We start from the raw sequence: 14,298 nt of genomic DNA, 5'->3' as shown, positions 1-14,298 counted from the left end.
GGGGCCTGAGGTACCAATAGAGGATCACCAATTACAATTAAATTAAAACTTAGATATTCAGAAGGATTAGGCAGATGGACTAAAATTTAGTCTTGTTACATTAATCCTCAAGGGGTGGTTGGCCAGTTATTTTCGGGACTAAAGTAAGGTTGTATGGAGGAAAAGGTTAGGAACAGAAAGGTTATGTTTATAGTTTTATAACATGGAAAATTAAACTGTGAAAAACTGGGCCTTATCTTTGGGGCTTCTAAACTAAGTGTCATTAATATCACTGCCCTCTTTAAGAAGTAGAGTTGGCAGTACAAACGAACCTAAACCTTTGACACTTTAGTAGTATCAACCTATCAGGGAAAAACACTGCAGACTAGAGAAAAGTGGATGTAATATCATGGCACTCCTAGAATTGTGGGGGAACTTTCCCACATAACAATGAGTTTATTTGCATGTTTCTGCTCAGTTGACTCCAATGAGAAACTGATAATTCGTGGCAAACTGCAGATTTGTATCCAATATTACAACTAGTTTCTAGTGGTCTTATATAAGGTTTTTTTTTCATCTATATGGTTAGTTTTGTTCTTAGGTCTGTGCTGTTTCCTTTTATCCTAAAGTATGCCTTTGGGACAGAAAGTCTGGAGACAGGTAGAAACATACATAGGACTCCACTTACTGCCTATGGTATGAGGTTAGGGAGAGCAGGAAAAAAAGAATCTGGGTGCGTTAGATTGCAGAGGATCTACAAAGAGGAAATTGTGCTGGAGATGGCCTGAGAAACCGGGTCTCAGAAAAATTAATGAAGCCAGGGATAGGAACTATGTCACTGATGGTGAGCATTCATGTTCTAGGTTCCATATTGCAAAAAGGTATTAATCCTAGGAGGCGCTATTGCTGCCTAACCCTAGCTGAGACCTTTTCCTACTAGTGTTAAAGTTGTCATTTCACAGTCTGACTGTATGTCTCAGTATTGGATTGTTAGGCCTTGGTAGAAAAAAGTAAACTTGATAACTAAGGGCAGGCCAAGTAAAAATGAAAGTAGAGCACCATGTTTCCTTTAAGAGGGTCAAGAAGATATGGCAAGGGGTCCATGCAGGCAGTAAAATATGAAAGTAAATCAGACTTAGGCTTTGTTTTTTTTTTAACTTTTTGTTGTTATCCTATAATCTACATGATTTTGTTGTTCTCTTGCTACAATTTAATAAAATATAATTTTGGTTCCATGTAGTAGATCAGAATAAACAATCCTGATTAGAACATAGAAGAGAATATTGTGATACCTAGAAAGGGGCTCCATCTAATTTGGCTTTGCATGTCATCTGAAACCCACTATTTTAATGTCATTGTCAGTAATCATACATAGATCTTCTACTGTGGGGTGAGGAGAGGAGATTAGGAATTTTGAGGGGGTGAATAGAAAGTGAATTATCAGAAAGCTCTGATCAAGCAGGGCAAGTGGAAAGAACTAGCCCATCCCCTGTCTTTCCAACCCCATGCTCTTCTCAACTCACTACAGAACAAACATGGCTAAGGTGGGTCAAGAGTGGCAACATCAAGTGTTAGTTTATACAGCACCTATTATTCTACTGTTTATGCTGCAATTATTCTGCATAATAATTCTTCTGGGTAATAGAGCATATCCTATGCCCAGGGGCCAATATCTAAATAAGAGGATAAATTGGGGGATTAGATAAAAAAATAAAGCTTATTCTTCTTTGTGAATTGCTGGGGAGAAAACAAAACTCCCAAGCACAGAACAGGTAATCTGATTCAATGATTAGGAATTTGGAGGAAACTTACATAAATGATTAACCATAAGTAATCAAATCAATCTCTTTTTACTTTTTCAGACAAGACTACCATCCAAATCGCTGTCCAGAGAAAGTATGTATGATGAAATTCACTGTAGAGCAATTAAGGATATTTTCTAATATGTTATTAGAGAAAAATCTGTGAATCAGACTACCAGCAAAATCATCTGTTGATTTTAGTCAGTTTTCCTCTTTGCCTTTTTCTCTTCCTTGACTTTCACTCTCTGTTAATCTTGAATTTTGCCAAGGTCCGAAATTATTGTTCAAAGACTTATTGTTATGGGGGGTACAAAGTTACTGTTATTGCCATTTTGCGCAGGGGCCTCAGGAGGGTACATTGGGGGAGCTTTGGGAGGTTTAATCATCACAAAGAAAACATCCAATACCACACACTCACTCCATAATGGGAAGGCATTACAGGAAATGCCTTTGCAGACCCTTGCAGATCTGGCTGAAGGGCTGAGCACCCTGCCCCTCAGGTAAGTGAACCAAGATGCTTAGATCTATCATAATTCTCCTGGGAGTAAGAAGACTCTTAGGATGGCTACTCCATCAAAAGAAGGGGGTCTCAAGAGAGCTGCAACTTGGACCAGGTGAAGAGCATAAGGTAAGTCTGATAAGCCCCAAGTTTGGGGCTAGACAGAGGAAACATGAACTAGAAAGGGGTTCAGGGGAGTGGCACATTCACATACTTTTTCACACGTACGTGAGAGTTTCATAGACCGTCCAACAAACACAAAGGCTGAGACATACTGGCACCAGGAAGATATTTCTTGGTTTACTAGTATAGTGAAAATGAGCTAAAAATCAGATTCTACTTATCACATTTCACTTCACTAAAAACTTGACAAATGTCCCAATTTTATATGTCAAAGTTGGACATGCTTCTCAGCTACCCTAAGAGTAATAATGTAGATCTACTTACTGTACATTATCTCTGGTAATAAGAAAATAATATGTATTGAAATGCCTAGCTCATATGTATTGGAACAGCTTTCGATCAATTTAGACCAAGAAGGTGAGTAACTTATTTATTAATATTTAAATGTGATTCTTAGAAGTGTCTGATTTAGGTCATGTTTATGTAAAACAAGTGTTTTTGAACTGTATGCTGTCATTTCAAATTATTAATATGTTCTTCAAACTCAGTAGCCATTTTCTGGTCTGCACGGTAGGTGACAAAAAATGCATTACAAGAACTAGATAGTAGTAATGTTTGCATAACACTGTGAATGTACTTAATGCTGCTCAACTGTATAAGCTAAAATGGCCAATTTTATGTTATGTGCATTTTATCACAATAAAACATACATTAAGAGATTTGGGAAGGATTCTAATAACACGACTTTTCTTGGAGGTGTCCTTCAAACCTTCTCTAACTGGTCAAGAGAGAATATGCTACATTCAGCAAGGTGTTAACTTTTCTCTGAATGTTGGCCTAACCTTGAACAATCTGAGGCTAACTTCAGAGATAATTGTGAATTAACAACCACATGATAGGGAATCCGGTGCCCAAATGCCAGGATATCAAACAATGCACAGCTAAAATGCCAGGCATCCAGCCTTTGCTGCCACTGGCTTGTAGCCATAGCGTTGAGAAACAGTTCCTGTGGAAGGTACACATGCTTGGTCTGGCTGTCTTGAGGATAATAACAACTTTAAAAAGAATGCTATTTTATTATAGGCAAAAGGATTTTTATGACCCCCAAATATATCTGCAATAAGTAAATGTACACAAACAGTTATAGAGTCTGGCAGGTGCACTTGTCATCTGCCCCTGGTCCCCTGTCTAAGCTGTAACAATAAACACAATTAAACATGAGGAAATGGCTGTTCAAGTCCAGGCCCTGGGTTTCTACTTCAGCACTTACTGAAAGAGACCCCAACTTCCCTCAAAGTGCTCCACCTTCTGGCTGTTTGAGCCAAGTTCGGGCTCAGCCTTTTTTCCCTCTGCCTCCCAATCTAAGACAGTTTGCACTGATAATCTTTTATTGGACCTAAGCCTGTTCATTTCCCTTAAATCATCAGTGCTAATTGTTGCCCATTGAATAAACTTAAACAAGTGGCTGTAGTGATTTGCATATGCAAATCAACACAGTCAATTGACTGAGAAAGGCAGCAACAGACCAGCCAGGGAGCCCACAGGCTGACCTCTCCACAGTGAGGCTTTATTTTTCACCCTCATCTCCTAGCTAAACAGGATGCCTAAGTAAAAGGGGACTCTGTCCACAAAGGCACATACATGTTTGAACTGCAAATTTGTTTCATGGAATAGTTTGTTAGAGGCAATCTGGTTTTTTTAAGTATCGCTTGGATCATAACATAGTCTTACCTCTTGCTAGAGCATTTGTTTTCTATGAGCTTGGCTATTTTTTTCTAACCAAGAAGCCATTTGCCCTCAGTAATAAACTATTATATAGTTCCAAGGGATTTTTTTTTCTGCTTTATTTTTCAATGGGTGTACTATTTTATTAACATTTAAATTTCACCAACAGTGAGCTCAAGTATATGCTAGGCATATGTTCAGATTTTTGAAATAAAGATAAAATGGACAGAGAGCTTTAAGGGTGCTACACTGCACAATAAATATTCAACAATTAGACAATCTAGGGGATGATATAAGTATACATTTAGGAGCACAAGTATAGAGTCCTTATTCAGAAAATAGATCATAGCCATAGAGAATAAACCAACTTGAAATTAATCTGGTGTTCTAAATAGAGTTCCTATGTTCTCTTTATACACCATGGCTGGATTCTAACTATGCATTGTTTGATATAAGGAATTAAAAGTTAGTTGCTGTCCCTAAAACGAGTAATTTATCCATGATTTCCCTTCTATCTCCACTCACCTCCTTTCCAGGTAACTTCTGAAGAACTGAACAGTATAATTCAAAATGTCATGACCTGGGTCGTGGCTGCAGTGACCAATGTATTATACCCAGCCATCACAAAATATGAAGAAAGATTGCAAAATATTACATGCCCAATGCCTGATAACTCCACCCTCTCTTCTAATAGTGAGAGTTGCTGCAGCACATGCTGTGAGACATTTCTGTATGAAACAAGTAAGATGGTTCAGGCAGAGCCCTGTACAGAGGCAGCTGACAGGTCAATAGAGCAGCCAGTGGCCCCATCAAAATCATCTCTTGCCCGTAAAGAAAGAACAGATGTAGAAACAACATATCATAGGAAAGAACACTTGGAAGACAAACCTAAAGCCCCCAAACCTGAATATAATGAGATATCTGAATCCGCCAACCTTAAAACCTGTAAATCCGATAGTCACCTTGTTGTACGGATTGAAACAGGCACTAAGAAATGTAAAGATGCTACCACCGAAACAGATAGCCTAGAATGCCAACTGTCTTCAGATGAAAAAGCAAAAGCTATCAATGAGATGCAGGAGTTAAATAATGTTTTTGTTAACTTTAAACATCATCTAAAAGAGGAAGCTGAGTTGATTTTAAGAAACATTTTTCAGGAAATGGTGTCTGAACTAACCCAGACCATCCCCACCCTTTCCTCTGTTACGACCGAAACTTTGCCTGCCCAAACTGACACTGACAAAGGAGACTTGCTCTCCAATGTTGATATTTCCTCAGCAGCTGCTGAAATGATGGAAAATGTGCTTGAGAAGTTACAGTCTGCAGTTAAGAAAACATGTACTGAGGAATTTTCACCAGGAAATATATCAGTTCACTTTAAATCAGATTTAGTCAGTGGAGAACATTTTATTTCTCCAAAAGAAAAAACTTCAGAAGTTTCACTGCCTTATGCTTTGGAGAACATGAATGATGTTGCAGAGGACATGGTTCGTGTGATTTTAGAAAAGCTGACGGTCCTTGCATCTTCTAAGCAAAGTGAATTGGCTCATCTTAAAATCACTACTGACCCAGCTTATCAGCAACACAGAGAAGATCCAACGTATACGTTCCTTCAAAGAGCCAGCAAACGGAAATCCAGTGCTAAGACTGATGCTGCCAGTTTGATTGGCAAAGAAGAAATACAAAATTTAGTGTCAACTATTTGTTCCCAGTCCTCTCTGGTTGGTTATATAAAGGAAGCAATCAGCACTATACTAGGTTATATACAAGTTGGACTTCATAATGAAAGGCTAGTTGCAACTGAAGAAACAGTGATCATCCTACAGCTACTTGATGTTCTCTTGGCTCAGCTACATCAGAAACCAGTGAAAACAGATATCCGAAAGAGCAGACACTCCAGAATGAGCAGTCCTTCTGGCACTGAAGAAAGGAACAGACTCACCAGGACTGGAGTAGCTAGTGCTCCTAGGTGCGGGAGCCTATTTCCACCTATTAATGTTCCTGGTGTGGCCCTTTATTCTGAAGACAAAAATGAAGAAATAGACAGAATTGTAGAAAATGTATTGATTTCACCTATCAAAGACGAAAAAGCAAAATTACAAGAACAGGCTCCTGACTACTGGTTAACTGGGGAAAACAATGATTTTAAACGCAAAAGAAATATGAACTTACCTACAAAGCCTGCTTATGGACGCAAAGTAGCATTTCATGATCAGGGATTAAATACTGACCTTTCAACTTTTAATAAGGACCCTTTAAAGGACAAGCCAGGTTTGAATAAAGACATTTTGCTTTTCAGTCAAGATGAAACATATCAAATACAAAAAGCCTCAGAAGATATAATTAGGAGTATTTTAGCAAAGATGCTCAAAGATCTATCTTCTGGGCCGTCTGATCACTCAGATTATGAAGATGGTAGAGAGGCTTCACTTCTTACGTCAAGAAAACCACAAGATCCATCACATCAAGAATGGGTGGACCAGATGTTCTCTGTGTCAGAAATCCATACGGTATCTCAAGATATTGTAGATGCTATATTAAAAATACTTCACTTAACTTCTCGCCATATTATTGAACATTCTTCATCAGTACATCAAACTTCTCTAGATAATGCTGACATACCAAACAAAGAGTCATTACAAATATGGTTTGACAGTAAAAGGAAGATGAAATTTCTATCTGCACTTAGCGTGGACCCTACAAAACTTCCCTGGGTAGAATCTGGAACAAGTGGCTCAACATCAGAATCTGTAGATAACCTTAATGATAAAATCATTAGCACAGTTTTTAAGAAGTTGAACTCATTTATTTGTCCAAAATTACAAACCTGCTTCAAACCAGAAAGCCATGCTGCCCATTCAAAGCCTGCTCCTGACAAGAAATCTTTGTTTCAATCTCACCTTAGTACTTTCACAACTAAAGTGGTAAAAATTGTTTTGGATGCTATCCAGAAAGAACTACAACACAATAAGAAAAATCTAAATGTTGGGAAGAATAGCCCTCCCAAGAACATTAGAGATACAGGATTTTTTGCTGATGCTGAGAATGAATTAGACTCTGTTGTCACAAAGCTAAATAATGGCATTATGACAAGTTCATTAGCTACTTGCATTTGTGAGGTGTTAAGTGGAAACACAGATAAAAGTAATATTTTACTCCCTTCAGATAAGCTAAGGTCTAAAATCTCACATGGGACTGATGGCATTGATCAACAAAAACTTTTGCTTTCTCATCACCCTCACATGCAGGAGGAAGTTCACCAATATACTGGATTTCAAGTGTTAGATAGAATTGGAGATGCCTTGTATGGTATGTTATGCAAGCTCACTGGAGACCACCCACATGCTCCCCTATCTGATGAGCAAAATACAGAGGGGATCAATAAGAATTTGAGAACAACCAGTACACTGCAGTCCAGTATTAAGCTCATTTCTCGTACAATTCTAGAAGGTATTGTTTCAAAACTATGTGGTGTTGAGACAGATGGCATTTTCAGAAATTCAGAATTTAAAGCTATCTCAGAGCATATTGACACTGATAGCCTGTCATTTGCTTTGCTTCTTGAGGAAATGAGCAGATGCTATGACATAATCTCAACCATAGCATCCAATGTGACCTGGCCAGGTAGCCAAGAGGTAACTAACAAGGGGAAAACTACAGCCCCCAAAATAAGAACCACACAAAAAAAGCATCTGAATAAACTGAAAACCTTGGCCTCAGACATCTTTGAAATGGTTTATGCTAAGTTGGAAGGGTTTGCCAATAGAAATTTAGAAAATCTTGGTGCTATAATCTGTAGAAATAAAAAGAACAAGACATGCTGTGAAAGTGAAAATACCAACAGTTGTGGTAAAACACATGAAAAACGATTGCAGTCGACTTTATACAGGCATGCAAAGAAAGTGTCAAGTACTATTTTGAAAGCTCTTCAAACTGAATTAAACATGAACTTGCCAGATTTGGAAACATGTATAAGTAAGCCACTACAAGAGAAACAAATACTTAAGAGTTTAGTCAACTTCATTTTAGATGCAATTTCTCCAGATATGTTTAATGAACCTGAACCAGAAGAGAGAGGCATTGAAAATTACAGATATAGGCCAATCTATGGAAATTTTCTTCCTGGAGGAGCTGACCCAGATTCATATCTAGAAGATCCTGCAGATACAGAGAAAGAAAGTGCTGGGGAGGAAAGACCAACAGAAGATGAAACTAAATCAGATTCTCTTAAGCAACAGGAACTCGAAAAAACATTAAAAACTTTTGAAGTAGAACTCAAAGAGCCAAAAAAGTCCCCAGTTGTGCCCATTGTAAGAAATATTTTGAATGAAATTTTTCAGAATGATTTAATTGGTCAGTTAAAGGTGTTTACTCTTCCCCCGTCCCATTTATGTGACATTCCTCATGCTGATGATGAACCATTTGCTCAAACATCTGTTCAGTCCCTGGATAAAACAGTGGGCCCTTTAGTATCTGAAGCAGATGTAACCATTGTTGCAGATGATGTCATTAGAACCATATTTCAAAAACTTTATTCTGCTGCCATGACAGATAGAAATGAAAGTGAAAATAGGTATAATACTATCACCTTTCCAGCAGATATCTCTTTTCCTAAACATACCTGTGGAGGAAAGTCCCCTGTTTATTCTACCATACTGGACAGAAATCCATGCACACTTCAGTCCACTATCAATATTGGTAAACTGACCAAAATAAATGTAGTTGAAGATATTATACAGTCAATATTAACAAATTTAGAAGCATTTACAACTTCCAAAGTAAAGGCGCTCTTTTGTCCTCACAGCAGTTTCACAGTTCCTGTGGCTTTACCTTCACAGCAGGATGAGATTGCTTTACAACAACCATGGTTATCCACCAAAGATTCATATTCTGAAGACCAATTTTCTTGTTGCTCAATGGATCACAGTAAATCAGGAAATACCGCCTCGATATGTCAACTGAGTGCCTCTAAATTAAATATGTATGCAACAGAAGTGGCTAGACAAATTTTACAAGGAATCAAACATAAATTAGATCAAGACATAAGTCCATTCTTAACTCAGAGTGTTGTAGCTTTTGAAAGTATTCCAAGTCAGGTTGTTAGCACAATGTTAGATATTGTGTCTACTAAAGGCAAATATGAAAAAAATGTAATTGACAGAGAGACTGATCCAGTTGCGCCAGAAGATATTATTGAAAAGCTATTCAATAAAAGTGATTATCGTAAAAAGCTTCAATTTCAAATACTAGATACCATTGAAGGTATCTTAATTGATATCTGTGAGGAAACAATAGATGAGAATAATCTCCCACTTGCTGTATCCACTCTTAAATGTAATGTAAGTGGGAGACATTTCGAAACAAACTCTGAAAGGGACCCTAGGTATACAAATAAGGCTATTCTTACACTTTTAGTTCCTAAGGAGTGCGTTGCTATGATTTCCAATGATATGGTGGATATTGTTCTTCAAAATCTCACTTCTGCTATCATGGTTTGCATCAGTGCAAATGATTCCATTTCTCCAAGATTGTCTACAGCATTTTCTGATGCATTTGCCAAAGCAGAGCATCAACAATCCCCTATTAAAGACTCAGTGAATGGAAGGGCAGAGGGTCAACAACCTCTTTTTACAGACTCAGTGAATGAAAGGGCAAAGCGTAAGCAACCTCCTGTTATAGATTCAGTGAATGAAAGGAAAAGGGAGAGATTTCCTTTTGCAAGAAAGGGAAGAGATGTTCAGCTGAAATCAGCTCTTTCTGATGATAATCAGACAACTGTACTTAAGAAACAAGATGCCAAGAAATCTACTCCTGATCCATGTAAGGAAAATGCTCACTTTATTACTAAAACTATTTTGAATAGATTAAAATCTTTTGCCACAGAAAGAATAGATTTGCTACTTATTCTTGATCCTGAGACTAGAGAAAAACCAGATGTTGGCTCAGAATTTACAAATTGTAAACAAAATGACAGTGTGTTTCTTGAATCAAACCAAACGCCATTAGATGTGACTGTCCCGAAAATATCAACAGCTGGAACCATTCTCAATCAAGAAGTCACAAATTACACATTAGCTAATTACAGAGAAAACCGTAGACCTGCAATTCATATACCACAAGCTAGTCTTAAGGAATATGCTGACCTAATCGCCAATACCATTTTGACGCTTATAAAAAATGACATAGACCTAGAAATCCAAAAGATGTATACATATCAGAACAATACTTCATTTCAAGAAAACATCATTGCAAGTAAAACTGTCAACAACATCTTGAAGAGTTTATGTAATAAAATATCTTTGAAGGCAAGTGGCTTTTACTCAAAGCAGGACCCTGATCTTTTTACCCAACTAGCTGTACAAAATGAAATAGTGCCAGGTCAAAGAAAAATGGAAGACAACACCAAACTGTCTCTCTTTTCAAAATACTCAGGTGAAAACCAAAAAACACCAAAAGTGGAAAACCAGAGAAGGACATTAGAAGAAATATTTAGAAATGGAGAATCTGGACAGGAAAAAACAAATGCTTTGTTAAGTATAGTTAAGGAAATTTTAAAGAAAGCATATCAAAAGGTATTGGAAAACACAGAACATTGTTCTCCATTCAGTGAACTCCCCCATTTTACATCTGATTCTAAAATTAAAACATCACGAAAAAAAGCCTTACAGTCACATATAAGCAGTGTTGCAAATGACATAGTTGAAAGTGTTTACACAAAAATGTTCTCAGTAATTATGACCTCGTTATATGAAAACAGTGAGACCAGAGGAGAAATGGAAGCCTCTGGCAGTGATGGATTACTGATGAATCCATCATGCTTTAGAGAACTGAAACAAGCAGAAAAAAGCAGTGTTCCCCCTAAACCTGTGATACCACAAGTTTATCCTTACACAGGCATTGGAAGTGTCAGTTCATTGGAAAACACCTTATTGCAATTTTCTCCATTGCGACTGGGCAAACACTTGGTTCAAAAGGTTCTCAAAAAAATCACAGATTTTGCTTTGCTGAATCTAGGAGAGAATTCATCCCCTAAAGGTCAATCTGATGAAATTCTGAGGCCATGCAATTCTAAAGCTAGACCCAAGGGCAGCCCTAGGGCAAGTGTTAAGACAAATTTTAAAACAAAATCAAAAGTTACCTTTTTGTCTAAATTTGGAACAAAACCACAGCTCAGACCTAGTGGAGCTAAAGCCCAAAGCAAAACCAAGTTAGGTCCTAGAGAGAAGACCCTAAAAGGTAGCTGGTCCAAGACTTCCGTTGGGCTCCCACACATACTGTCAATAGGGGAGGCCAAAAGTCCCTCACTGAGAGCAAAACTCCCCACTGCGGAGCTAAAAATGTATGCCAGGGATATACTACGTAATATTCTGCAAACAATTGTGAATGAATTTGAAGAGGTGAGGCAAAATAGAGCAGTGGCAAATGTAAACACTTTACTTTCTGATCAAATTGAGAGAGCAAGTGGAATAGTGAGTGCAGTTTTGCAACGACTACATGCTATGAAGAATAATTTGGCCAATCCAATAAAAGGCTCACATTCAGATGATCTCAAACTTCCACGGGGGTATTTTAGTACAACCTCTGCTGCAAATCCAGAAGCCCGTTTCTCTTTGGAGAATGTTTCTTCACAACTAGATAAATTCTTTCCCAAAGAAGATACTTTTAAACAAACGTTTGACAAATGGCAAACAGAATCAAGCAACATGGATAATGAAAAATACAAGCTACTGATGATAGCCGAGGCTGTTTTGAATGAAATTTCAACAAAAGCAAAAGAATTAGAACAATCGGTTTCACTTTTGTCACTTCTTGAGCCATGTGAAAGCAGTCACCATCATTTTAAAAGAGCTGCTTCTAGAGTTCAGGATTCTCAAGCACAAATTAATGTATTTGGCCAGGAAATCATTAAAAAACTATTTGAAAAATTAGAGTTGTGCTTCTTGACTCAGATGTTCACAACGGATAGTAAAGAAACACTACAAAGCAAGGAAAAAACTGCTGCTAGAAGAAAATGTGGTTCCTCACGAACAAACAGTCTCAACGATGTACCAACGTATAACACCAAGTTGAAAGACAAAACACTGGGGATCGCTGACCACCAAATCACTCAAGAGATATTGGAAGGGGTTCTGAACACCTTAGAGTCATTTGCAGACCTACAGTTTAAACATGTCTCTACATATGCTTTTTCTGAAATTGTGAGAACACCTATTGAAAACTTTTTTGCTATTCAACAGAAACCACCAATGAAAACAATATTTCCCAAGTTACAAACACTGACTATATTTCCTGATGAATCTAAATCAAGTAGTATGATTTCCCAGGAAAACATAAACAACGCCCTAAAACAGCTTTACTTTTTCCATTCAGAATTGCTTACTTATGCTGTTAATACTGTCACTGACATGCTTAGTATAATTAAGAACAGACTAGACAAAGAAAAATGCCACAAGGAACCATCTTCAACTAGCATATTTAAAGAAAACATTGTAGGAAGTCAGATCATTAGCACACTGATAGACCAGTGCACTGATTTCTATGAGTTGATGATCAAAAGCCATCCAAAGGAAAATCTGCTCCAAGGAACTAAAAATGCCTGCACTGTTAATTGCTCCCGATTTACAACTGGACCAGAAATGTCCACTTCAAAGTCAAAGGGAATTAGCTGCTGGGATGTTCCTCCACAAATCTCCAGCTTGTTGTCTTATTCAGAGGAAGATATGAAAATAAAGGACAAGACTTCCTTAGATGTACCTTCATACGTCAGATACTCTATAGGAGGAGATTCAGCTAAAACCATAGAGCCAATGGAAGGGCTCGAATCAGAGTTTAAACCATCATCTTCTAGAAGTGAAGCCCAAGTCTTCAGCCATTTTGATCAAGCTGTGAAAGGAGACTACTCTCTCCCAGAAGGCACTGTCTTACAAATTTCATCTCAGAAATCCAGTGACTCTGCACAGGCAGCACTAGAGCACCCCATGTCTTTCAGAGAAATGGAAGAGGGTGAAAATCAAAGAGTGCTTCACTATGAGCCCCTCAAACCAGTTGTTAACCCAGATGAAATACAGACTACCATTTCTTCACTCAAAATATGTTTAGCTGCAGAAAATATTGTCAATACCATGCTGACAAGTTTTGGCCTTTCAAATCAAACATCACACACTACTGAAAATATGGAAACCATGAAGCCGTTTTATATATCAAAGGAAATGCTTCATTGCCTAACATCTGAACAACTAAAGAATGAGAAAAGCCTACTTAAAATATGGGGAAAAAGAAACAGCTATGGAACTGAAGAAGAAAACAAAGGCCTTGTGGCAAGTGGAGAAGATTCCATTTTACTGGAAAAGTGGAAAAATAAGTACCTGAAGTTAGAGAAAACTCTTGAAGAGCCTGGAGTCATTGATTTTGCTGATTGGGAACTGGGACCACATGAAGTCCACCTAGTAGCAAGATATGTTACTACATCAGTGGTCACACATTTCAACAACTTTGAAACCAAAGGTGAGTTAGGGATGACTTATAAAGAGCTAGCATGGTTTTAGGGGCAAAAAAGTCAATGACAGCGTTAAGAGTGTTGTTTTTAGCCCTCACATGCAAGAAGCTACATTTACCACTTCTCTGAAAATAACCTTAGATTTGGGGTGGCTGTTTATCTACCTATGTAGCTGTGTGTTTTTCAGCTGGGCAATATGCTAAAAGAAAAAATGTTACCCATTTCCATAATTTTTATATGGAGGAGTGTTTTTCAGTTTTCCCTATCTAGAGATGAGATTAAATAGGCGTAATTTAAAGTGGGATATTTTGGTTGGGCATGAGGTAAATAGGCGTAATTTAAAGTGGGATATTTTGGTTGGGCATGAGGTATGGCTATGAAATGATGTCTTGCTTGAGACATAAACTGCTTTAAAGGCAGTTCCCAAACAGAAGTTCCAAGAGGGTTGTTTTTTTTTAAGTTCTTTAAAAAACAACTTCTTACATTATGGTCAGACCTCATGCATAGCTGGGCTTCCCTTGTGGCTCAACTGGTAAAGAATCCACCTGCAATGAGGGAGACCTGGGTTCGATCCCTGGGTTGGGACGATCCCCTGGAGATGGGAATGGCTACCCAGTCTCAACTGGTAAAGAATCCACCTGCAATGAGGGAGACCTGGGTTCGATCCCTGGGTT

At 37.9% G+C, this 14,298-nt stretch overlaps 1 protein-coding gene across 1 annotated transcript in view; it reads left to right on the top strand.

Moving 5' to 3' along the window:
• LOC129639570 (fibrous sheath-interacting protein 2-like) overlaps positions 1–14,298 on the top strand; it is a 61,303-nt gene that overhangs the window by 42,852 nt on the left and 4,153 nt on the right. Inside the window, exons 14-15 of the mRNA XM_055564708.1 lie at positions 1,842–1,875; positions 4,665–13,632. Of these exons, the coding sequence (XP_055420683.1) occupies positions 1,842–1,875; positions 4,665–13,632 (9,002 nt within the window). The remainder of the gene's footprint in view (positions 1–1,841; positions 1,876–4,664; positions 13,633–14,298) is intronic.

The sequence above is a fragment of the Bubalus kerabau genome, chromosome X (assembly GCF_029407905.1).
Source record: "Bubalus kerabau isolate K-KA32 ecotype Philippines breed swamp buffalo chromosome X, PCC_UOA_SB_1v2, whole genome shotgun sequence".
Taxonomy (NCBI): Eukaryota; Metazoa; Chordata; class Mammalia; order Artiodactyla; family Bovidae; genus Bubalus; species Bubalus kerabau.
Note: the sequence above shows the minus strand (reverse complement) of the source record. Positions and strands in the feature narration are given on the sequence as shown.